This window comes from Typopeltis vanoorti, chromosome 2 (assembly GCF_054136105.1).
Source record: "Typopeltis vanoorti isolate ZY-2024b chromosome 2, IOZ_Tvanoo_1.0, whole genome shotgun sequence".
Classification (NCBI taxonomy): domain Eukaryota; kingdom Metazoa; phylum Arthropoda; class Arachnida; order Uropygi; family Thelyphonidae; genus Typopeltis; species Typopeltis vanoorti.
The window spans coordinates 147169536-147196372 of NC_143550.1; the positions used below are offsets into that span (position 1 = coordinate 147169536).

General features: G+C 35.7%; 1 protein-coding gene across 2 annotated transcripts in view; it reads right to left on the reverse strand.

Annotated features, from left to right (window-relative positions):
* LOC150109511 (sushi, von Willebrand factor type A, EGF and pentraxin domain-containing protein 1-like) overlaps positions 1–26837 on the reverse strand; it is an 80667-nt gene that overhangs the window by 12626 nt on the left and 41204 nt on the right. Inside the window, exons 5-19 of one of the 2 annotated variants that reach the window (XM_090408765.1) lie at positions 25191–25341; positions 24281–24432; positions 21997–22182; positions 21596–21823; positions 20044–20277; positions 18629–18862; positions 15675–15878; positions 10585–10848; positions 10268–10483; positions 9630–9853; positions 7188–7419; positions 6926–7078; positions 2231–2395; positions 978–1112; positions 320–415 (exon numbers count right to left, since the gene is read on the reverse strand). In XM_090408765.1, coding sequence (XP_090264891.1) covers positions 320–415; positions 978–1112; positions 2231–2395; positions 6926–7078; positions 7188–7419; positions 9630–9853; positions 10268–10483; positions 10585–10848; positions 15675–15878; positions 18629–18862; positions 20044–20277; positions 21596–21823; positions 21997–22182; positions 24281–24432; positions 25191–25341 — 2874 coding nt within the window. Of the gene's footprint in view, positions 1–319; positions 416–977; positions 1113–2230; positions 2396–6925; positions 7079–7187; positions 7420–9629; positions 9857–10267; positions 10484–10584; positions 10849–15674; positions 15879–18628; positions 18863–20043; positions 20278–21595; positions 21824–21996; positions 22183–24280; positions 24433–25190; positions 25342–26837 lie in introns of both variants that reach the window. The other variant, XM_090408764.1, reaches the window with a different exon arrangement.

Sequence of the window (26837 nt, forward strand, 5' to 3'; positions counted from 1 at the left end):
GTGTAGTTCGTCTACTGTCTTTATTACAATGCTTAAGTCTTCTAAAATCTTCAGTATTTTTTTATCATTTCTTCACCGATCACATCGGTTACGATGTAAATGAATTCCATACTTAATCCTGATAAAAACCAAGTTTCATATCACAGTTGTTATTCCTTGTTTCTCTATAATTTGTGAATTGATTTTTAATATCTAACAGATGAACATGATCTTAATGAAACTGTTTTCAGAATACAACATTATATGTTGAAATGGTTTCCGTATATCTATTTTCATATTTATTTTAAATTTAACATAATTCGATTATCTTCATTCTTACCTGTATACTGCTTTGTACAATTGCACGAGAACTGAGTCCCATTTCGATTACACTGCCCTCCATTTCGACAAGGGCTCGAATTACAAGGATCCCTCTCTGTAAAATATTACGACAATGTAAAGTCACTTAACTCTGTATAAAAATAATCACAAAATTATCTTAATGCGATAGGCAAGATAAATGCTTCAGTTATCAAGTATGGAAATAGTCCTAACTTTATGAAATGCATTCCATACCTTATCCTGGTTTAATTTATCCGCTGTATACACAACTGGGAATGTGACACTAAATTTGAATAATAATTCCATGCCACTTTTCATAAAACTAGCCAGCAGTATGTTATATATCTATTGTGCATATGTTGTAATTTTCATAAAGTGTGTATCGATATATGCTTTTTACTTTGTTAATTTATTAGATTTTTCCACGCGCTTAGATATAAATTAACAGAAGCGAACAAACATTATGTGCACTTTCGTAAATGTTTTATATGTAGTCGATGCTGTAAGTTATATGCTGTTCATGCAACATGCATTTTAACTACACTTTAATAAAATAAGAAGTGAGTATTTTGGATAGAATTTATAAGCTTGATATTACTTTCAGCTGATGACTTGCATTCAATGTAAATTCAAATAACACCTTACAAATGTTTTACCTTTTTTTCTATCACATCGGGCTCCGGCATAGTTGTCTGGACAGAGACAGCTTATGGCTCCAGTCGTATGGACATGGCAAGTTCCTCCGTTTATGCACAAATTCGGTGGACAATATGGCGTCTCACAGCGATAACCTGAGGACAAAAAGAGAAATAGTAAATCATCAATATATATCTAATAATTACCAGCCAATACTTGGAAAACTGTTACTCAATGAAAAGTTCCCAGTTTTTGAGCTTGCATAATATCTGTCACAAAATTTAGAATTTAGAACAATCTTAAATATCTATCTCAACCATGATCATAATTTAATAAAGCACAAGGAGGCAAAAAACTATGGTAAGCGTGGAAAATATAATAACCGTAATATTATAACCGATTAAACCTGAGTTTAGTCACTAAAATCCGGGTTTAGGGCTTTCATCTTAGGATATTGGATTACTTCTGAAATCATCAGGAGACAACCATTTCGTTGTTGTTGTTTCCATAACAACAACGAAATATTTTTATTTTTGTTCTTCTTCTTTCAATGTTATGTGGATAAATGTTTATATTTGCTATTAAAATGTTTGGTGAGTAACATTATCTATGAATAATATTATTTTCTATAACTAATTCTGTTTAACTGCTTAATAACTGCTCCTAATATGTGTAAGATATATTTTATATTGATATTGTTAACTATCAGGGGTAAGTTATGTACAAATTGCGATCTGTTCTCTATGTATATTCAGCCTCTTGATAGCAGCAACTAACAAGTAAATATCTACAAATTATAGTAGTATTTCAATGTAACCCTTCCTCTGCCAAAATATGAAGCCTCAGTGTGAGGACTAAAGGAACTCATAACCATAATTTTAGTAAAATGGAAGGCTTAGATAAGGTTAAGATTAAAACTTTGTATTCATCGCAATCATATGCTCACATTTTTCACGATAAAAGTTCGGAGTAAGTAAAAACGATGTAAGTGTATTATAGGAACCCACCTGTATCATTCTACTTATTCAGACCTCTTTAAACTGAAAGATATGAATTTTCATACATCACAATAGATTTTTTTACATTATTAATTATTATTCTTCTTCCTTATTTTATTTTATTTTTTCTGATGTTTTTCTATTTTTGGTCCAAAACGTTTTTTTTTTTCTGATAAGTCTGTGTGTTGAAAGGATTTAAAAGACAGTAACCCTGATTATAAGTTAATGAAATTGCGGAGATTTAGTGAATAAACTACGATATTATTTTCACTTACCTCTGAAACCTTCCTTGCAAAGGCAACGGAAGGAATGTCGAACGATGAGGCACGTTCCTCCGTGGTTACAAGGATTAGGATCACAAGCTGTTCTGATAGTCGATTCGGTCATCGGCTGCTCTCGGACAGGTTCCCGAAGTGTCAGTTCTGCATGTTGACCGATCTCTATGATAGAAAAAACACATCATTGATTTATATCAATCTACAGTTTCAATTAAGTTTGCTTGGGGGTGAATAAGAAATCGTTACCTACATAAGCTAAAGTCAAATAAAAATTTAAATTCAGGCGTAATCTTAACAACCACTTACTCGGTGCTGAGCTGTTAATAATCATCCTTCTCGAGAGAGAAACATTTCATGCCTTTTTTTTCTTTCTTAAGAGCTTATATAAGTCTGCTATTCCACTTTTCGCCACTAATCTATGACAGATTAGTAGTGAAAATCATCTAGGGGGGGAAGAGAACTGCCAGCGAGAGTAGAGAAGTAATCTCACAAAGAAATCTCACAAAATTTATTTATCATATGAACAGTAGAGAAGTTGAAAGTGACATGTCATGGCCGTTGCTATAACGGCGCCTTACAGCGGAAAACCAAATCTTTAGTGACCTTTTCGTTCGAGGTCATTTTATAGTTTTACATTCTCTTCAAAATGTTCTTAATTTTAATATAAGATTCTTCGGTCTGAATGTAAGTGCCACGTAAAGGAGAGGATGTAATTTCAGTCAGCTATTGACACCATGAAACCTCACTGCCGCAATGGTGAATATAAATTGTGAACAAAAATATAAGACAATAGTACAGTTCTCTCCATAGCCAAGAGAGAGAGAGAGAGAGAGAGAGAGAGAGAGGGGAACCAAGATTGGGCGTGTGAATTTTGAAGATGATACAAAGAAATAAATGCGTAATCCAGATTCAACTGTTACATTAGTACTGAAAGCAAATTTTATCTTCACGTTCAGCAAGTCCAGATTATTCCAGATCTTGGAATAACATTCTCTAGATATTCCTTACGAAGAACAACTACATATCTGCGGTTTGGCCGAAATATGCTAGACCACAAGTGCACGGGAGTTAACACCAGGATACTCTCCACCAGAGAGTTGCCAAACATGGCATCTGCTCCGACGTAAATTCCTTTGAAAGGAAAGTCCTACATAAAAGCCATTTTCTTGTTGAATAGTTACAAAGGACGCTGCGAAACCTTGCTACAACATCTCAGCCTGAATAGATCTGATGTAATTAAATTATATCCCTTATGGGAAATTGATTATCTTTACACATTGTGTCCTAGTTATTTTTTTAAAAATATATTTAAAATCGTTAGGACTTTAGAGCAGTTAGGATCGTACTTTATTTTATTATCTTACAGGTGTTCGCATTTATTATCTTACATGTTCCCATTCTTGATTTTTCTGTCTGTTATGTAACTTTTACTTTATTTAATTTTTGAGTTCACACTGAAGATTTCGTCTGATATTCTTTCCATCCAGGTTGGACAACCCAACCTGGATGGAAAGAAACTTGGTTGGTTGAACGAAACGTTTATTCAATTAAAGTTCTACGTAGGCCTTCTGTTGTATTATTTTTTGTTAAAAATATTCCCGAATCTCGGATATCGATTACTGCATCATTTTATTAGTCTGTATTTATAAAGATCTGCAAGTTGTCCAACTGTGTCAGGCAGAATGCAGACAAGACAATACAAAAGAACAAACAGGTACATTATTATGTCTGTACACGAATGCTAGGCGTATCAGAAACAAAGGGATAGAGTTTGTTGCCTTTGTCAATATGCTGCAACCTCAGATTGTAGGTATTCGTGAGACCTGACTATCAGAATCAGACCTACTAACTGGTATCGAATTTCATTGGTTCAGTATTTTTAGGAAGGATAGACAGAATAGGAGGGGAGGGGCGTGCTGCTAATGATACTGGATTAATTAAATGCAGTTAGAGTTGAGGCCTATGATTGTAGTAATACTACTAACAATAATTCATGTGGCAGTGAGTTTGAAGCCATCTGGTGTGAGGTGTTACATTCCACTATGTAATTAGTCTAACAAGACTAATTACATAGTGGAATGTTGTTACAGACCTGGTGGATCGGTTGCTAGTGATGAAGAAATGCATCACCAAATACAGAAGATGAGCGCGAAAAGATATCCAACTATCGACTAATCATAATGGAAGACTTTAATTATCCAAATATTGATTGGGTAGCAGTAGAATCTCATGAGAAGAATGAAAATTCATTTATTGAGCTGTTGCGGGACAACTTCCTCAAGCAGCATATGACAGAAGGAACTCGAGGTCAAAGAGTGTTAGATTTGATTATAGTGTCAGAGGGCGTTTCAGTTAAAGACAGTTGGTAACAGTGATTATACGGTACTCACTTGGGAATTGACTAGTTTATGAATGTTCCATTCATAAAAGGTTACTGCTGAACTACAAAGCAGGAAATTATGACCAACTGAGGAGCATACTGAGTTCATTGGAATGGGATGGGTTGCTGGATGGAAAGAATATAGACAGTGCATGGGAAGCATTCAAAAAATACTTAAATTATGCGATATCAAAATGATCCCGAGAGTTCGAAGAATAAATAGAGTAGGAGTCAAATGGATGTGTAATCTTATTAAGCAAGAGATTCGTAAGAAAATGACGATGTGGAAGGAATACCGTTTGCATAGTCACAACTTGTACGGAAAGCAAAGTATGAAAAGAAACTGGCTCTACGTGCTAAAGACAACCCACAAGAATTCCATCTATATGCTGTAAGTAAAAGAAATAATGAATATGAAAGAATAACTCTTCTAAATCCAGATGGCGTGAGGGTTACAGACAGGGCCTCCCCGTGCTGTAGCATATTTTGCCGCCCCTTCTCCCTTATTTTTCGTATAGTTTATGCCAATTTTGCCGCCCGAAAAAATTGTCGCCTCGTGCAAATGCACGTATTGCACCGTCGGTAGAGCCGGCCCTGGTTACTGATGCAGAAGAGGTTGTTCAGTTAATGAGTGCCCATTTCGATAAAAGCTATCGACCTGGTGAACGCAACATTGAGCTCACTGTTACCTCTTCAATAGATGAAGAAACGCAGGTCTGTGAGGCCGAGGTATTAGAGCTGTTGCACAAATTGAATAAGAATTCAGCAATAGGGACTGGTGGAATATCAGCACATGTGCTAAAAGGGTGTTCAGCTGAAATGGCCATTTCCTTTGACCAGGACGTTTAATATGAGTCGCAGAACAGGGATGATTCCGCAGGAATGTATGGTAATTCCATTGCACAAGGGTGGTGCAAAGACCGATGTATCCAACTATCGACCAATTAGTATCTCAGGAGTGGTGGTGAAGATTTTGGAAAAATTGATTAGGGCCCCATTCAGAAATGGGTTGACAGTGAATCTCTATTTTGCAATGAACAACATGGGTTTACTACGGGAAGGTCATGTTTTAATAACTTGCTCACATTCTAGAATAATGTTAACATTGAACTAGACAAGGGGAATGGATACACCATGATACTTTTGGATTTTGCTAAGGCTTTTGACAGAATGTCAAAAGAATGGTAGACTGTTGCATAAATTGGAGAAAATGGGTTTGGGTTATAGAATATTAGCATGGATAAGAGGATGGCTGACTGACATATATCCAAAAGTGGTATACGGGGGATCTGAGTCTGCAAGGTTTTAGGTAACAAGTGGTGTACCACAAGGATCAGTGCTTGGTCGACTATTATTCAATCTGTACATTAATGATATTGGAAAGGATTTGACAAGCGACATACAGCTATTTGCTGATGATGCAAAGATAGGTAGGGTGATCAGGAATGCTGCTGATATGCAGTCTTTGCAGAATGATTTGAATAGGATGGAATTGTGGGTATGGGACAATGGGTGTCAGTTCAATGTCAGTAAATGTCAAGTCATTCACTTCGGCATGATTAGATATCCAATGTCGTATTATATTGGTGGGATTAGGCTAGAAGAAACTGATGAGGCTAGGGATCTTGGAGTGTTAATAGATAGGAAGTTGAAATTCTGGGACCACGTGACATAGATTGCAAATACAACTCAAAAGATAATTGGAATGCTGAAACAAACGTTCACATGTAAAGATAAGGATGTTATTTTGCCTCTTTACAGGGCCTTGATAAGACCTCACTTGGACTATTGTGCGCTGGTCTGGTCTCCTAGTTTGCGTTGTGATTCTGATATATTGGAGAGAATACAAAGAAGAGTGTTAAAAATGATATCAGTATTGTGGAATACTGATTATGAAGACAGATTGAGAATTTGTAGACTGCAGACACAAGCAAACAGGAGAAATAGGGGTGATATGATTGAGACTTACAAACTTCTGAAAGGGTCACACAGGATTTCAATTGATGGAATTTTTCAATTTATGGAAGGTGGGGAAAGGACGAGAGGGCATCCTTGGAAGCTGAGAATGAAGGCTACTAAGAAAGGGGGGGTTAGGATTAGATTTTTCTCTCAGAGGGGGGGATGCGTAATTGGAATGGATTGCCTTTGAATGTTGTGAGTGCAAGTAGTGTGAAATTCAAGAATAAGTATGATGGTGTATGTAGTATGTGGCCTCCCTCGATCAGTTTCTGACTCCCTGGAGGCCTCTCTTAATAATAATAATAATAATAATAATAATAATAATAATTAATATTAGGTAATTAAAATCTCACCTTTGCAGTCTGATTTGGAACGAGATCCCATATTGGAAATAGTCATTCTGGGACACGGTTGGCATTTAGTCTGACCGGTTTTTTCCTGGTAATAATTGCCTGGACAGGTTTGGCAAATTCCTTCTTCTTCATAAGTTCCGGTAGGACATTCAACTATAAGAAATAAAGTTATGTCTGGCTAATAAAGTATTCAAACAGAATAAAGGAAATAAATGAAAGCTGTGATGATATCAGGATTCATGTAATTAACTGCTGTACTCACAACAGCGATTTGTGTCCGGATCCAGAACGTAACCCGATTTATGGCATACCATTGCAAACACTCCTTGACTGAATGAATCATCCCATAAAGATGCGCCAGCTGATGCAAGTTCGTCTTTAAAATCGTTGTTATTTGATACAATATCTTTAGTTCTTGCCTGTACTTCTTCGATTAAGGACTCTATATCCGGTATTTCATCACCATATTCGTATTCCTGGGGTTTATAAGAAGCCTGTAATCGAAATCAATGCTATAGAAAATTATATATTAGCATATCACATCAATTTTAATATGAAGCAATGGAATCGGGAATTGGAAGAGATGCACATGTGTGAATATTGTAATGACGGGGGGGGCTGCACATGTGCAGCTCTCCCGATTGTGAATATTGTAATGATGTTAATGATTATTAACAGAAAACGTATTTGCTGAAGAGGGAGACGTAGCGTGCAAAATTATATCTGAATTTAAAGAACTTGAATCCTGATCGTTAAGGAAATTGTTACAAAAAGGACTTCTTTTTAAGACAGTTTATATAAGCTTGCATCACTCCATGAATTCCCATTCCACTTCTACAACTTAAACTTTAAGCAACTTGAAGCGACTGCCACTGTACTGTCACTATTTCCTTTTTACTCTTGTTTACTGCTTTATCCCTTATGCCAATTTTTTCTTAGTAAAATCACAGTTTTCAGAGAGGGGGTACCTTCCTAATTTCATCTGAGACTGCTTAAATATTCCTCACTTGAAAAATATTAGCAAATGTTCTTATCTTTGCATTCTTGGTATGATTAGAACAAGAAGAATATGTTCTGCCAACTGCGTCTGAGAAACTCTATATATTTCTAACAATTGGTCATATATGACAGAAGCTATAACAGGCGGAAGTATAGCTTTCTGCAACGTACGAGTATATCACATGCATAATAATCACGACGCTAACATAGTGTCATTATTATTATTATGTATGAAAAAGTGGACGTGGAAAAGATTGGTAATTTCGCGTTGAGTGGCCACACTGCTGACTCCATCTCACTAGCAAGCTACACTCGAATGACATAAAATGCAACAGTTATTTTATTCTGAGATCTGAGGAATTTCTTTAACGTAACTGGAGACGAAACATGAAAGCACCATCAAGGTATGATTCCCTTGGGTGGAAATAGAAGCTTAACCCTGGAAAGACTTGGTTGTTCGAATACCGTCTAAGAGGCAAAGAACCTTTATAAGGACTTTTCAACTGAAGGTGAGTTGGTTGGTCTCATATTGGGGTTGCGGAATTTCTCTCTCTCTTTCCGGAAGTAGGTTTTTTTTTCCCTTTCATTCTGCAAGACACAGAAACAGTTGCTAGATTAGATATAGAATATGATGCAAATACGATTAATCATTCTGTCAGAGCATTAATAGATTTCTACGAAGCCAGGCTACTTGACCAATACGCAATCGAGCCTAACGAGATAAGACGCGTAAAATTCTAATCGAGGTAAAACGAATTCATTCATTTAAGTGGAATTACACTGAAATCGTATTAAAACATTGTTTTTTCTTATTCATTTACATGGCGATAACTATTCTGTTGATAGTACGGAATAAAACATTCATTTGAATAGATTTAGATCTCTCAAAGAAGACATGAACTTTATAGACGTAATGCGTAGATTTTTCCTCCTTCCTAACCACGCACATACATACTTTGGGGAAACTAGCATACTCTAGTGGATTGAACATTCGCTATAGAATTTTCAGATCCACATACCTGTTCTATTGTCCCTTATCTATCTTCATTAGATAACAATCCCTAATTAAGATATTATCTAGCGCACTTGCTCGTGATAATTCTCTTTGATTTCAAAGATCTCGAAGGCGCGAGGAACATTTAAAAGGGCTTTTTTTGAAAGTGAGTTAATCAGTCTCGTACGGAGGTGGTGGAATTTTCCCTTCCGGAAGAAGGAAAAATAAAATTTTATTTTATAAAAAGCATATGGTCTTGAAGTTTATTTCACTACAAAATAGTGTTAAGTTTTTTTCTTATATGAATGTATTTTATAGAGAAAGTATCAATAAGGATTAATCACGATTTTCGTTCGATTTTATAGTATCCATTGAGATATCCTATGTGATTCTGTATCTGAATGGTCGAACTATGAATTTTGAAATCTTTCGTTGTACTCCTGGATATTAAAAACTTTGCAATGCCTAAAGAAACAAAGGAAATCTTTTTTTTTTCAATATTAATAATTATCAGTTATGTTCAATACATTTTCAATCTTTCTCTTAATAAAGTTGTACTTTAATCGTGTATTACACATTTTTGTTAAAATATTACATGTAGAATTGTCCAAACAAACGAACTGATGAATTATATTAAATGATACAAAACAGAAATAAAATTGTAAAAAGAAAAGTTAAAGATAGAAAGCAGAGAAGAGAAAATTTGCTTACCTGTACGGTCCATGTAGTTTCCACTGCAAGTCGCTTGATCTTTTTATCTTCCTCACACATGAAAGTGAAGTCATTGCAATGTACGCGTTCACACAGGTCAGCATTGCGAATGGTGAGCCCAGTCTTAGCAGCGGTCATCACACGGTTAAGAGTCATAAAATCAGTACAGTTTGCCACTCCTGCCTTGAATTTTAGAGGTGCTTGAAGAGAAGTGGTTGCCAACTCTCCTTGAGAGTAAGTAAAATAAAAAATAAAAAAAAAACGGGGATGAGAACAGGTGCAATTATATCCACGAAAACTGCTAATTGTTAGCGTGTGTTTTTATTACGGTTACATGATTTCAGTAACATATACATAATCAGATAAAACATTTTCTTCCCACCGATTTTTATGAAACATTATTCACATTTTCTCATCTCAATACAACTTTGCTTCAATGCAACATCATACTCCATGATAATTTTAATTTACTATCACAATACCTGAATAAATTACAATGAGACTATAAACCGATATCTTGTATTAAGAAATGAAATTTCATTTTCAAATTATATAAGCAACCGACAGATAGTCTCTATGTTCTCTTCGAAATCATGACTACTCACTGTTGACAAATATGAAGAATACCCTTTACTTACTCACGCAGTCCGGAAGGTTGTCGATTCCATGTTCTCTCTGGAAATCCCATTCTCCAACTCTAGGATCACACTCGACATATCCCCGTTTCAGTATCGCCATATAATTAGCGAAAATCATCCCTTCGTTGCATCTAACGTGACATCGAAATTTTCCGCTTCGAGTGGAACATCGTATCTTTCCATTTGCAGGGGCGGTGAGGGCATCACAACTGTGTCCTAAAAGAAAAAGAAAAATAAATAAAAAAAAGATAAACATTAAACATTCGAAGAGACGGTCGAACTAGATACAAATAGATTTATATTATAAGAACACTTACTTTTCACTGCATCTGTATGACTCGGTTCTTTCACTAATATTCTGTATTTACATATTGCCAATGTGTTTAACTCCGGATCTTTGCCCTCGCATACATTTTCGTGCATCCCGTGATCAGACACATTCGTTATAAGACATGACACTTGGGCCGGTTCTCCAGAAGCTGTCAAGAAAACTGGGAGTTCAAGTTTAATGGAACGTGGGTCAGTCGTGATAAATTCGCGATCTTTGCAAGTTTCAGGAGCGGTTTCAGGAACCACGCGCTCTGTAGAAAAATTAAAAATAAATCGAAGGAAACTGAGATTCAAATTTGTTTTAATTGAATCAATAAACAATAATATTTAATCTATTGAGATTAATTTTTAAATACTTATTGATTACTTATTTTTATTTAAATAAAACCAATCAATTTACTAAAAGGTGCTTTAGGTTTTGGAGATTGTAAAATTTTTTTTCAGTTCAACTTACATAACTTTTAATTTGTAAACATTTTCAGTAGGTATAGAATGCATCCTGATATTTGAGGCATCGCAATCATTTATAAACAAGAGTATATTCAGTAAAGAAATAAATAATAAAGGTGCTTAGTACTTCGAGAAATTAAAAATGTGACTTGTTGCTTGTTCTGACTGCTGATGTGGCCTTGGTTGCAGACACATTGCTTGACAGCAATGATTGATTACGTTACACTTAAAAGTGAGACGCAGTTTGTCCTTTTAATAAGTCACATAACTACGTAGGACATAGTTCCATAATGTGGAACTCGGTTAAGTAGTTAATATGGGTTAAGGTGCCTTTTTCTACAATGAGTAAGCAACTATTAAGTTTGTTTTATTCGTCAGTACGCATGTTAATTCTTCGTTACAAATTCATAACAAAATTTCTTCGAATTGCGTTGATTGAAAAAGTAAAATTGCTCTACAAATAGTAATAATTAGTATAAATTAGTAATTTAAGATCACTAATTTGAACCAAAATTTAGGTGATCTTTGAAATTTAAAGAATCAGCTGAATTTCGATTCAAATCGGGCAGCATTTTAATGCCGATTTTGTAAACGTTTCTGGTAAAATGTCTCTGATAATTTCCATATTTTTATATACACACCTGCTATTCGGTATTCTATAGATATACAGCATATACACTCTTCGGTGTGTGTGTATATATATATATATATATATATATATATATATATATATATATATATATATATATATATATATATATATATATATATATAAATTTATATTTATATATATATACATATACATATATGTATATATATATAAATATAAATTTATATATATGTATATATATATAAATTTATATTTATATATATATACATATACATATATGTATATATATATAAATATAAATTTATATATATATAAATTTATATTTATATTTATATACATATACATATATGTATATATATATAAATATAAATTTATATATATATAAATTTATATTTATATTTATATAATTCCAGCAAGACAATATATATATATATATTGTCTTGCTGGAAGAGTTCAAATACATCGGTTCACATTGTCACCATGTAGGACAATACCTGGTCAGAAACAATCCCTGGGTAAGAATTAGCGGTCAAGGTGTGTTCAATGAGGATGCGAGGACTCAATGTCGATGAAAATAATCATCATACCGGGATATCACCACCACTGGCCTGTGTCCTGTGCAGTCTAGGTGGCCGGAAACAAGCTGGATGGCCATAATGTTTTCGCTCATCAGAGTATACAGGGTGGTTCAAAATTCCACGTACAAACTTTGAGGGGAGGTAGAGAACATCAAAATCAAACATATTCACATAGGAAAACATGACCGAAACGCCACTCGAAAGTGATAGGTGGCGCTGTTCGCCAGCGCTCCAGGTGAGCAATTGGGGCTTTTCCATTCAAGCTTTCGCCATCGTACGAAGAATATGCGTCGTTTTTTACGAACGTTGAGATGGCAGACATGCACCTCGTTTACGGGTTTAGCTGACGGTAATGGACGAGCCGCTGTACGAATGTATCGCGAAAGGTACTGTTATACCCTAATAAGTTGGAACATAAGATATTTCATCTTATCATTGTATAACAGAGCAAACACTCAATTAAGAAACATTTAAAACATGCTTGATATCTAGGTAAGCGTAGTTCTGAATACTTATGTAAGAAAAGTGTGTATATATCATATGTATATTCTAAAACTGAGTTAAGACTAATATTACCATGCAAAATAAACTTTATTGTGAAATAATATGCGAGGCCAGACCAACATAACCTGTGTAAACGTTCGGGGGGAGAAGCAGGCAGCTTCCCCAAGAAGTCTCGTCCTCGTGAAACGTAACTAGGAGTGGCGGGAGACGACCGGACGCCATGACGTCATACACTCACGACGGCGACTTCTACGTGCCGTGTGAACGGACAAAGTTACGTTGATGGCCGTTAGGGAGGAGGTATAAAAGGATTAGACCCCCCCCCTCTTTCTCTCTTGTTCCTGAGTCTTCACCTCCTGTTGATCGGAGCTCGGCGGTGCAAGGTCCGTCACTGGCATGTGATTGGACGGTTTTAGGCGGGAAGTCTGATCCCGAGATACTGCAGCAGGCTATGCCACATGGAACGTCTAGGAAAGTGCGTTTCCAGAAAGCTGTAACAAAAGAGGTCAGATAGACGAGCAAGTTAGCATATCGATGATCGGAAGTCTAAGCCGTGCTATATAGAAAAGAAAAGGCAGTGGGGGCAGAATTTAGTGCAATAAAGGAATTTGTGCAACAACATTTAGTGCAATGGTCACGATTGCATATCTCGTGCTATCTCTGTGCACTCCTTACCAACTTCTTGATTAATCCTTTAATTAATCTAATAGTTCTAAGTGGCGCAGTTTCGATAAATTTTCTTAGAACTAAACGAGAAGTTGGTAACGAGGTGTCTACCACACAGGTTTTGGCTCGAACCCGGGCTTTTCCTTTGTGTCCCTAAGATACCACGTGCCTCACAACGGCAAGACTAAAGGAAAATACATAAAATATATGAAAAAAAAATAATGGGATATAACAGTACCCCAAACAGACGTGTACCGCATCACCAAATGTTTGCGCATTTGAATCAGAATTTGTGTGACTATGGATCATTCAGGGATCGCAGGCATAATAGCGGGCGCCACGATCGACGCGAAATCCCGCCATGGAAGAGAAGGTGTTGCATGCGATGGACAATAATCCAGAGACAAGCACATGTGCCGTTGCCTCTGCTATAGGAGTATCTCGATCAAGTGTATTGCGCGTTTTGCACTCTGAGTCCTTACATCCATTTCATCTGCAACGGATCCAGTTACTGATGGCTGAAGATTATCCTCGACGTGTGAAATTCGCGCAGTGGTTTCTCCAGAAAAGTGCCGTAGATCCGGATTTTCCAAGTTGTGTTTTGTTCATAGATGAAGCTTCATTTATCCGCGAAGGGGTCTTCAATCACTACAATGCTCATGTGTGGGCCCATGAGAACTCACACGCTGTACGATCACATGCTGCACAACAACGCTTCGCCATTAATGTATGGGCGGGTATCGTCGCTGACTGTTTAGTTGGCCATACCTGTCATTACCCCGATTGGACTCCCAGAGGTATCGGACCTTTCTGGAAGAAGTTCTGCCGGATTTACTGAACAATGTCCCAATGACTGTGCGTCGGCAGATGCAGTTCCAACACGACGAGGCTCCAGCCCATTTTTGGCATTTCTGTGCATCAGTATTTGGACATGTGCTTTGGGGCTCGATGGATTGGCTGTCGCATGACCCCCACGCCCACCTGATTTATAAGCATTGATTTCTTTCTGTGGGGGATCCTTAAAGCCATGGTGTACGAAACGCCTGTTGCCTCTGACATGGACCTCGTGGCAAGAATCACCATCGCCGCTGCTAATATCCGGGAAACTCCAGGTATTTTCGAAAATGTACGGCAATCAATGCATCGTCGGTGTCAGGCATGCATCACTTATAACCGAAATACGAGGATAGAATGGTCACTCCTATGCCTCAAGGTATTCTTGGCTGTATCCCTGTGTGTTCACGGGGCCGGCTTGCCTGCTTACGGGATGAAAAACACCAGATAAACTGGCGGAAAAAACCCTACTGCCCGCGCCCAAGACCGGCTAACTTGGCTATGGCTGAGGAAGATCCTTCAGCTCCTCACGTCTCCTACGGGAATCGAACCTAGGACACTCCTTCCCCAGGCATATGGTTGCGAAGCGCAAAGCCACTAGGCTAACCGCGCGGACTTACACTACTTACTGCCTTGTGTTATTTCTTTATCTTTGTGTCTCTGTTAGTACCTTCCGGTGGCGTTTCCGGCCATGCCTTCCTATGTGAATATGGTTGATTTCGATGTTCTTTACCTCCCCTCAAAATTCGTCCGTGGAATTTTGAACCACCCTGTATATCTAGTATATCCAGCACTCGGAAGATAAATACAAAATCTGAGGGCCTTCGCAAATTAATTAAACAACACAGGAGAAGAGGACAGAAGTTAGTTTCAGCTTCACAGGCTATTTGCTGGACGTACATAACCGCTTTGTTGTTATGAGCCAATAAATGAAACTGATCCCTGCCTACCCCATGCAATAAAACCTGTTGAATCTAAATGATGTATTCATCCGGTTAAAGTTTTCATCTGCACCGATTGCACGTTTTCTCTATCACTTATTTATGTACATTAGTTACATTCAGCTATTACCCAGTGGGACTTAATATTTGTGAAATCAGTAATTGGCACTGTGAGAGTTATTTATTCTTTAACTTTTTTTTTATTATTAATGGTGAGTAGCTTTTAGCAAGGCTGTGGAGCAACATATCTTGATGTTGGGATTAAATAAGCTAATAAAACTGCAAAGATAAATGAAATTTGAAACGAGCAATAAAGATCGTGTCGAAAACCGTACGATTACGTCTTCCTTTCTCATTTATTTTCATAAGAGTAATTTTAATTCCGTGCGTTTATTTATTTAACTTGTAGACACACAAACATCTAAAAATAAATGTGAAAGTCAACTTATCTGTTCACATTAAAACAACCTTGCAATATACAAAAGTACACTCACTGCGACATGAGGGGACTCCCACGGGGCTCCATTTCAAGTCTTCATTGCACTCCTTCACCCGAAGATTTTGTAGACTGATGGGAATGACGTGGCCATCCTGACATTGATATTCGCATCGGGTGGATACTGGGTATGTTCCTATTTCTGAAACCATACAAGCAACATCTCCGTTGTCTACAGGTGGTGGCGGCTCACATTCGGGAACTAAGTGAATAGAAAGAAAATTATTAGCGTATAGATGATTTAAATACTAAACGACTTTAAAAAGATGCAGAGCATTTTATGAGGGGCTATTCTAACAATTAAACGCTCATAAATAATTCTGCGAAAATGCTGCAAGCAACAAAGCAACAGAAATTGCGACTGTATTAACTTTTAGTATGGTGAATAAAATGAAAAAAAAAAAAAAGTGATTCCGCAGATAGAAAAATTGTTTATTAGAGTACTAACACTATAACCATAGCCAATTTTTCGGGAATACAGATAATTCAGTTACTCTGTGTTCCCGAAAAATATATACAGGGAGATTCATAAGTTCAGTATCATTAGGAATTGTTTAATATATTTTAGAAAACCAGAGGATCCTAATGACGAATTTACAAATAAGAAACTTGAAGTGAATTTTTGCTGTGAAATCTATTCAAAAATATATCATCATCATTGTCATAGCAGGTATTTTCCGGAAACACCGAAGAATCCAATGTCCATTCAAGGATCTGTCTGTAAGATCCTCTAACATTTGAAACGAATTTGAAAACGTTGTTGATAGACCGGCATAAGGTTTTCCTACATCAGTTGTCTCAATTCATGTACTAATAAAAGGCAACATTGAGATATTATTATTATGAGATATATTATTTGATATTATGAGATATATTATGAGCTATATATATTACGAGATACATTGAGATATATTATTTTATTATGAACTACTGTTGAAGTATTTTCTTTAATTTTTCTATACGATTTAATGGTTCATATATTGGGACATAACTGTAATATAAGATTTTTTCCAAGTGTACTGTATTCTCATGCTGCTTCCATATGAAAGTTGGAATCAATCTAATTAATGCTCTAATAAAAAGGACGATATTTGGAACTCTTGAACAGGAATTCGGATCTTTTGTTGACGTGATTATGATTACTGAGATAGCTCAGAAGCTTATGTTTACATATACATCACCAAAATTCTTAGTAATTCCAATAATAAACTTGTTGTGCTTATTAGGCGTATATATAATAATAGTTTTATATGCTTGTCCAAATATTTTATAGCAAAGTAAAGACATTTTTGGCTCATTTTTATTTTTAATCCTAATATTATTAAATATTGCAGAAAGTGAAATGTGGAACTGAAATATCTGAGTTTTAGTTTCGTACTTCACGCAATTTAAGCATTACTTGCACATTTATAGAGAAAAAATTACGACACGTAATAAAGTAACTGGTGACACTAAATGCCATAAATCTCTAATATGACTATTTGAAAAACTAACGATGTATATATATAAATAATAAAAAAAAGTACGGTTGTAAGTTGGATAGGGATCCCAGACGTCCCGTAAAATACGGGATGTCCCGTTTTTGGCTAATGCATCCCATTGTCCCGAGAAAACTCTTTGGGACAGCTTTTTGTCCTGAATAATAAAATCGATGACTTTCAATTTCTATTCTATTACAAACATCGTTCTTCGTCATTACAGGGAACTGTAGACGCGTTGTTATTTTCTCAAGGCGAGTGATGGCAACACTGCAACAATAATAAGTTCGTTAGAACAGTGCGCATGTGCATTGACATTTTGGCGTGTGCCATGATATTGGCTCAGCTTTAAATAGCACGGAACGGTCCGCTTGACCCACGCCATTTTAGAAGTTTGCTCAAAGAGAAACAGGTTGGTGCCTGCAGAGTATTAATTACTGTACGGCTGCTCTTAAAATGTATGGTTTTTCAATTCTCCTGTAGTGCTGTTGAACGTTGAAAATGTCGAAAAGGAAGTGGGATTATATAGACGCTTTAAAAACTCAATTTCCGTTTTTAAAAAAATCTACTAAATTGGGCGAGACAGATAAAGTGGAGTTTATGCAGACTAACAGTTTGATTTACTATTTGTTTACTTATACTTAGTAAAGTGTGTGCATAGTAAACCTTACTACGCACGCACTTGGAAAGTTAGAATCATTTTGTAAGACTGGCATATGTGATGGATACGCATACTAAACTTTCACTCTCAGTCATTAGTGTCCCGTATTTTTTTCCAATGTATCTTGGATCCCTAAAGTTGGGAGGTATGCAGATTGCATTTTCAGTAATTTTTGATAAAACTGTTATTAACTTCCTATGATTTTGGCCTTTTGTATATACGTAAAATGTAATTATGTACACGAATTAAAATAATTATTTTGGTGAATTAAAATAATTATTTTGTTTTCCAGAATAGTTCCCTATGACAGACGTTCATATTTTTAATAAATAGAAGTACATGAACGGCTTTTAATTTTAATTCCTAGATATACAGTTTTTATTAATTTATTCAATGCAGGTCTTATGAAAGTTCAGCAAAAAAAATTCAATTGTGAAAAATAAAAATAAATAAATATCATTTTTATTATAAATAAAACTTGTAGACTGGTGGGAATGACGTGACCAGCATGACATCGATATTCGCATCGGGTGAATACTGGATATGTTTCTACTTCAGAAGTAACCATACAAGTAACACATCGTTTATGTATAAGTAGACATTATTATTATTATTATTATTATTATTATTATTATTATTATTATTAGAAAAGAGTTGTCTGTGAATTTCCTGGAATTGATTTCACATCTGTATTTTTTCGAACTGTTCTCAGTTCTTTGCTGATAAACAATAAATTAGTTACTGTTGCCGACTAAAATAATTACTCATTAAGCGTTATTTTTGTTGTTGTCTACTGCAATTATGTATACTTACCTACTATGATCATTGTATATGTACAGCTTGCGCTCACTCTCAATTCAGGATCTGTAGCCTCGCATTTATTCTCGTAAGTGCCCGGTTGTAGTGAGCCGATGTAAGTACAGGTGGGTTGCAGCGGACTTCCACCTGCCGAAGTGAAACGAGGAAGGATCACATCTGCCCATCCGCTGGGTGCAGCGATGGTCTGGTCAAAGCAGTCTTCTGGCATATAAATGGGAGGAGTGATCTCTGAAAAAATAAGAAATATAATCTCTCTTTTTTTTCTTTCAAATTGTATACTTTAAAATGCAAGTAATGATAAATGATAAATAAAAACATAATTGCTTGTTTTCTTTGTTTCTTGCTTTCTTCTTTAATTTCTAACAGATAGAAACGATCCATGCATCATTCGAAATCTAATTTTCAACAGTACGTAAGTAGTAGTCATAAATTTAGTTTTCAGCATCATGTCGGTTTGTTAAGTGTCCATTTATCGACTAGACAACTAATTTATTAATAATTTTTGAAGAGTTCTCATTTGATAGAAATCGTTTTTTAATTTGATTACGAGAGTAAATGTAAAAAGCTTTGCTAGTATTTCTTATTTCACACGTGGCATTGTCGCAATATACAGACAAAAGGGATTCATCACTTATTTTTGACATATTCCATAAACTAGTTAAAACATTTCTCTCATCTTTCTGTTGGTTTTTAATGTCTTTTCATACAGAAATTCCCAGAAATCATCGGCGTACGGTCCATTTCACCTCGTCTTCGCTGAAACGTTGGCTAGCTGAATCCTTCTTCAACAAGGCAAACAGCTGTAATTTGCTAGGAGCTCAATCAGGACTCTCCCTTCAATGATTGAGGCATTGTTGAGCCACATTGGATCAACAATACTTGACATTTTTTTGAAGATTTTTTACCCCAACGAACGTGCTCTACGAGGCTCGCATTGTATAAACATGGTTTGAAGAACATATGCAGGCATTTCATTACTCCCTCTGGCGGCCTAATTCTCCCATCGAACATTTGTGGGAACATGTAGAACTCAACAGCAGTGGCACCCTCCAATGATGCCAGTCCTCGCTCAGTTGCCGATTTCTGGGACGTTCTGTCTAGTTGGTTCAAAATATCTCTCAGGACACCCGTGGTTTAGTGGAGTCAATGCGGAGATAACTCCTTGCATTCGTGAAGATGCAAGCGGTTACTCATCCAGAGGAGATTGACGCTACTTTGACTGAGTAATCGCTTGCATGGGTAGTGTGTGTGTGTGTGTGCGCGCGCGCGCTCACTGCATTGGAAAATTCATTTTCAATTTTAAACAGCATGTCATTGTAGTTATTCTCAGTATAATTCCACTGACAACATTCGTGATGCTTTTAAGTAATATGTTTCATTTAACATTATATATACGAATCACTAATTACCTCTACAAGATGGTTCTGCTGTGCTATTCCAATAGGGGGCACCACATTCAATCGATACGAGATCAAGCTGGCTAGTCGGAATAACGTATCCAACATCACACTGATAACGACATTTGGTACCTTTTGAGTGGTTGGGATGGCTGACCGGAGTGTCGCCTCGGTCATTTTTAACTACTGGATCTACGCAAGTCAAATATCCATTCTTTGGCTTCGTCAGCTTCATACAACCAACCGCTAGAAGAAATATTTCTTTCGTTATTTTTTTCAAATGTAGTCAGAAAATATTATTTCTGTATGCGTGTATTATATAAAAGAAAATGAAATGAAATGACAAATATAAACTGTAAAACGATTACTATAACTTGGAAATTTGTGTGTGGGGGCGGGGGGGTACACGCGCTCGTTCTAGACATGATTCATGATTCAAACAACATACACCCTCTATGGAGGCTCATGTCTTAGTAGACTTTGTATTAATACTCATATCTTCGAAGCCATAATAAAACATTCTCCACTCTGTAAAGTCAAGGATTCAGAGATCTATAATTATCAGCTATGGCTTATACTAGGGAAAGTCAAGTCCATTTTAATTATCATCATAACTTTCTTTTAACATGCTATTTAACAGTAATAATTGTTAAATAATATCAGAAATAAGGGCTTATCTGGTTGACCAAGTGGATCTCTCTCTCTCTGCTATTCACTCAACAGGCTAGGCTGTAGGTTCGAATTCAGCTATGGACATGGTTTTGTAAATATTCTTAAGTGGTAGATGAATTTTATCGTCTGGTGTGAAGTGTGAAACAGTTACTCCTTAGCTGCTAAAAGTGGCTTGAGAAAGTTCTCTGTTTCTCTGGGACTATCTAATCCTTTGCCTATCCATGATACTAATATGCTACAGATTTAAAATCTTTCTTGGGTGGGATTCACATAAAATAAACGTAACATTTCTATCAGGACTTAAAATTCCAGAAAGTTCTGTGTAATGCTTATGCAATATCTAAAAAAAAAAAGAAGAAGAAGAAGAAAAGATAAGAAACAAAGAAAGAAAAATCTACACTAACACCAAGGAATACAGTCTTATACGTATGTGTGACACAAACTAAGACTATGAAGCCAGCGCTGTGTTTGGTTTTATTTGGTTTGCTTTTAAATGTTTATTGAGCATGTTTGTTAACTGTGTATATTCTTCTGCCGTTTTACAGAAAAACCTTGCTAACTTCGCATGACACCGACTAACTCACTCACTCTTAAAATGCCCTTATACGTTTGAACAATGTTCTCTTCATCTGTCATCAATTCGGCATCTACAATTTAAATTCTTTGCATTGCAGATGAGCATGTCTTTGCGTGCTGTTTCCATGACAACCTATGTATAACGTGTTTAAAAAACAATGTTAAAAGTTAAACTCGTATTTCGCATGTGTATTTGTATGGTTTCTAATAAAACTTCAGCATTTATTTTAAGTTTATGAAAACAGTCATATTAAATGTATAGATGGTGCAGGTATAACAATGACAAAAAAAGGAACACATCTGATGAGACACTTACGCACACAGTGGACATCTTGGGTGATGTTCCATGATGAATTCTTGCACTTAATCACTCCACTTTTCAGGACATCAGACGGAATTTCGTAGCCAACTTGACAGAAGTATTGACAGGTCGCACCATCTGGATATACACCGTTAATCGATGGCTGTTCGCAGTGCAATAAGCCATTCACTGGTTCTTCGGGCTTTGAACATTCAGATCTGTGCAAAGGCTCTTCTTTCCGAGCTAGAAAACAAGTTCTTATTCATTCAACATGTGATGGTGCTAAAATCATCAAAATAAAACATTCGAATCTGGATTAGATTACCATGAGGGATTTTTATAATATTGAATCCATTCTCAATACTTGAGGTGAAGAGGAAGAATCTTATAAGGTTATACAGAGATTAATGAAATACCTTTGCAGATAGGAGGTTCTGCAGTCCATCTAACAGCAGCTTTATTTCCTTCACACGAGATGGCACTGCTTCCAATTAAATTGTAACCAGGAATACACATGAAGTAGCATGTACTCCCCCAAGTGCTGCCGTTAGTGCAATGCATCACACCATTCTGAGGCGTTTCGACCATTGGACATTTTTGCACTAAAATAAACGAAATAAAAAAATCCAGATCATTTTGGATCATTTAGTGTGATCATTATTTGATTATCATTGTCATTATGTTTTTTCATTATCTTTTTTCAATATGATTTTCATTTATCCATCATCGTTATTACTTATCGTTATTATTTCTATTATTATTAGCCCACAGGGAGCTGTTCCTCTCCCCAACTCTACTCAACATTTATATGCACGATATTAATCAGCTACCTCTCAAAGGAAAGATTTTCCAATACGCAGACGATACAGCTATAATATCCATCCATAATAACGCAAGCATAACCAAACAAATATGCAACTTGACATAAATCTGATCATAGACTGGCTTACCAAAAACTCCATACACCTAAACTCAGAAAAGACAAAATTAATGATATTCAGAAATCCACTGACTCGACCAGTTGATAACAAATATATAACCATCCAACATCCACTCTCCAACATAAAAAACACACAGAACAGCGAAACCACTACAATCACTCAGGTTGAAACAATAAGATACCTTGGAATTTACTTCGATGCAGATATGAACTGGAATAGCCACATAAACCATCTACACAACAAACTCCGAACAATAAGTGGCAAACTCTACAGGTTAAAAGACATAGTTCCAACACGCCTGAAAACACTACTATACAAAGTATGACAAAATATACTAAGATACGCTATAACAACGTATGCTTTCTGTGCACCCTACAAACTAAAAAGGTTAATGCTATTACAGTACAAAATGGTAAAACTGATCTTTTGGGAACAAAGAGACAATAACGACTTTATATACACTGCAATGTCAGAACACAAAATACTGACAGCAAAACATTTATGTCACTATGCAGCTTTGCTAAAACATTATTTCGATGCCAACCACAGGACAGTCAGAAATACATACCGTATGACAAGACCTCAGACAACTAATTATATCACATATAAATATAATAATCACTACGGAAAGTCCACTCGAAGCGTCTATTTCCTGGATATGCTAAGTAAACTACTATTTGAATACAGGAACCTTACAAACTGCAATAGCCTGAAAAGAGCCCTAAGGGCATACTATGAACAAGAAACACGCCTTACATACCTTACAAACTTAATGAAACACAATTCAGGCTCTCCAGTTCAGCGACGCGTCATGATATTCGTAATTATAGTGTGTGTGTGTGTGTGTGTGTGTGTGTGTGTGTGTGTGTGTGTGTGTGTGTGTGTGTGTGTGTGTGTGTGTGTGTGTGTGTGTGTGTGTGTGTGTGTGTGTAGGGGAGTAGGGGGGGGCGTGCCTGCGTGTGAATGAATTTCTCAACCTACGCGGCTGTAGAGGATAACAGACCTATCAAACATCAGCCTACTTCCAACAGGGCAATCAAACCAATAAACAATATCTAACCGATGTCATCCTCAGAAAAGCTTAATAAAAAAGTTTCGAGGATGCAAGCTGAGAAATTACATCTCATCCAAGATCAATAAAAAGGAAAAAAATCCATGTATTACATTCAAGTGCTATAGTTACAGCGCTTAAATATATTAAATCAAAAATTGTAAATGTATATGACCCATTGTTATTGTATAAATGTTGTAAAAACGCAATGTTATTCAACCACAAATATAAATTACCAACTACAGTAACAATTATTAATACATTATACAGAAAAAAAGGAAAATTTGCATGAATTTCTTTGTTACAAAAAAAAAATCCCAGAATTATATGTATTGTGAATATGTAAATCATATGTGTTGTAAATATGCAATCATAGTTTTAATAATAAAAAGGACTGGATTTTAAAAATATGTAATCAAATGCATGTAATGTATTTTTGTAATGTATGTAATGTATCATATGTAATCAAATTAATCGAAATATGTAATCGAAATTTTAATAAAAAACATCATTATTTTTTCATTGCCGCTATATTATTATTATTATCATTATTATTTTGACTATTATCATCATGAATATATTTTTTATCAATATAATTATTACTTTAATTATCATGATCATTATTGATGGACATTATATTTTCATTGTTTGGCCGTTTTAAATACCGCGGCAGAATGTGAATGGCTACATCATAAATCATTTGCTCACCTTGAACTTTGAGTCCGACTTGGCAAGTATGAATCCTTACTCCACCTTTAAGAATATGAAGTTGCATTAAATAATCTCCTTCTGTAATCACACTTCCTGGTGTTGGTCCAAAATTCATAGCCACCTCTAACGTCCCAGGAGTACGAGAAAGTCTATATGGGAACACGAAAATGCAACGTGATGTATGAATCATATCAAAAGTTTCCAATTGCTTTAAAAATGACAAGAATTTCGTATAATTTGAAATAGTTTTCATAATGTAAAAGTATTTAATTAATTTTCTGGTTCAAGAATATTTTCAAGTTATTTTAATTATTCCAATCCAGATTTAAAAGATAAATTCTTATTTAAAATTATATGAATCAGAAAATTTGCTAATTCCCGGTCTTTAATTGTTAACTGGATAAGGATTGGCAAGTCTAGAATTTAAAATTCATGAAAATTAAACTCAAACTTGGAAAAAACAACAGAACGATTTTTGTTCTACGTAACATATTAGCTTCCTTTATCCTGTCCATTCTCCCTATCTTTTTCTCATACATCATTACAACAGCCCAAATTCCCGTTCCTAAAACAGTTACGTAATTTGTGGAAGAGTCCTTTTAAACGTATTAACAATGTATTGAGTCCTGTACCACGAGATGGCACTTCGCAGCAAATTGAAGACACTTCATTTATATCCCTGTAAATTACACTTCTCTGCAAACCTTGTCTGCGTTTCAGAAGTTATTATAGACTAACATTTCATTTATGAAATTTCATGTTTAAACTTTGTTTAAGCGTAAAAGTGAAATATCATAAAACTTAGATATGATTTTAACTATTGTTCAAATAAGTAATCATACAAAATTTTGCAATTACATTAAATGATATAATAATATAAGAATTCAAATTTTTGGTTCCCACTTACGCAGAACACGTTTTGATAGGTGGCATTTTGACTTCTGTACATCCTTTCCCTTTTTCCAGAACTATCGTCTGGTTTGGAGGACATCGAATACATTTCGAAGGAAGGGGGAACGATTGCAAATGTGCTCTTCCTCCTGCTGTCGTTTGTGAACCTGCAAAACAAATTGAAAGTTTCCTAACATACATTACAATCAGACGGGAGTAATATATTTAATTAAAGTAAGTTAGCGTTTGCAATTAATTATTCGCTTTTTTAATTATCCAATTCAATTAGGGTTGTTCAACCTATGGAACTTTAGTACAGTGAATGGGCTAAAGAAAACTAGATTCGAGAGCTGAATATTATCTCTTCTTTTTCTTCTTCAACCTGGATCGGTCCAATAATAGAAAGTTTGCTAAAAGTTCCTCCATCCAATTCTTACTTCAGCTTTTTAGTTCACTGCACTCCAAATATCTCCAGAACTGTCATCTCTTTTTGGTCTCCCCCCACCTCCGTCTGGTTCTGTCCATAGGTCTCCATTATGTTAATAATTTAGGATAACTTGTGTTGTTATATCTTACGATGTGTCCAACCCATCTCAGCTTTGAATTCATGATGTATTTATTAATGTCTGCTATACAATATAATGTTCCCATTCTTATGAAACTGGAGGATATCCTGTCTTTAATGATTATGCCATGCATATTTCTTTTTATTCTTCTGTAGTAACCTTTACTTATTATTATTATTACATGACATATCCAGGCAGTCCAAAGACTCATCGAGGGAGGGCACCTACTCCACAACACTCCGTCTCTACCACTCTACCAACCTCAACTACCTTCATCATCTACACCATCTACCGCCGACTATCACCACTAGTATTTTCAGAGACAATCACAAATATCCATGTCCACGGTGGGATTCGAACCCACAGCCTTTTGGCTAGAAGCGGATACTAACCTCTCGGCCATTTTGTCAATTTGTGAAGTTTATCTTTAGTTAAATTCTAGGCTTCGCCGCCATATGTCATTAGGTAAGACACACTGATAGAAAGCTTTTCTCTTCGATGAAGAGAAATTTATATTTAAGATGAAGTGGTTCCAAAAGACAACAACAGAAGGGATGAATAGAGGAAGAAAATTTGCTCTTTGAGTTAGGAGTCGAAATGTAGAAAGGAGGGGGAATTAACGGATTTAGAGAAAAATAGAGGAGATGGTGATGCCAGTTCTGACTAGCAGTGATTATCACAGAAACATATGTAAAAAATTCCGGAAGTAAAAATTGCACGAAAGAAAGTGAAGCGAATTGATAAGAGACTATTTATCAACTTAATTCTTCTCTTTGGCAGTGAGCAATGAATTTTAGGAAGCGTTTAGAATCACCTTAGCATCCGAGAGGTTAGGTTTCCCCCTTTCTTTCCGGGTAATACATTAGCTATGAATAACTGTTGATTGTATACAAACCACAAATCTGTTCAACTATCGGACACTCTTCTCACATTTGCCATGGCGTAAGAAAGAGAATGGAGGTTACAGAAGAAGATAAAGTGTTCAAAAGACTAGAAGAAAAATTATTCCTTCCTTTTTCGAGAGATGTAAAGCAGATTGATATTTTTAATAGCCTACTAAAGTTAACAGGGTTCTTAGAAATCTCCACTGAAGAATA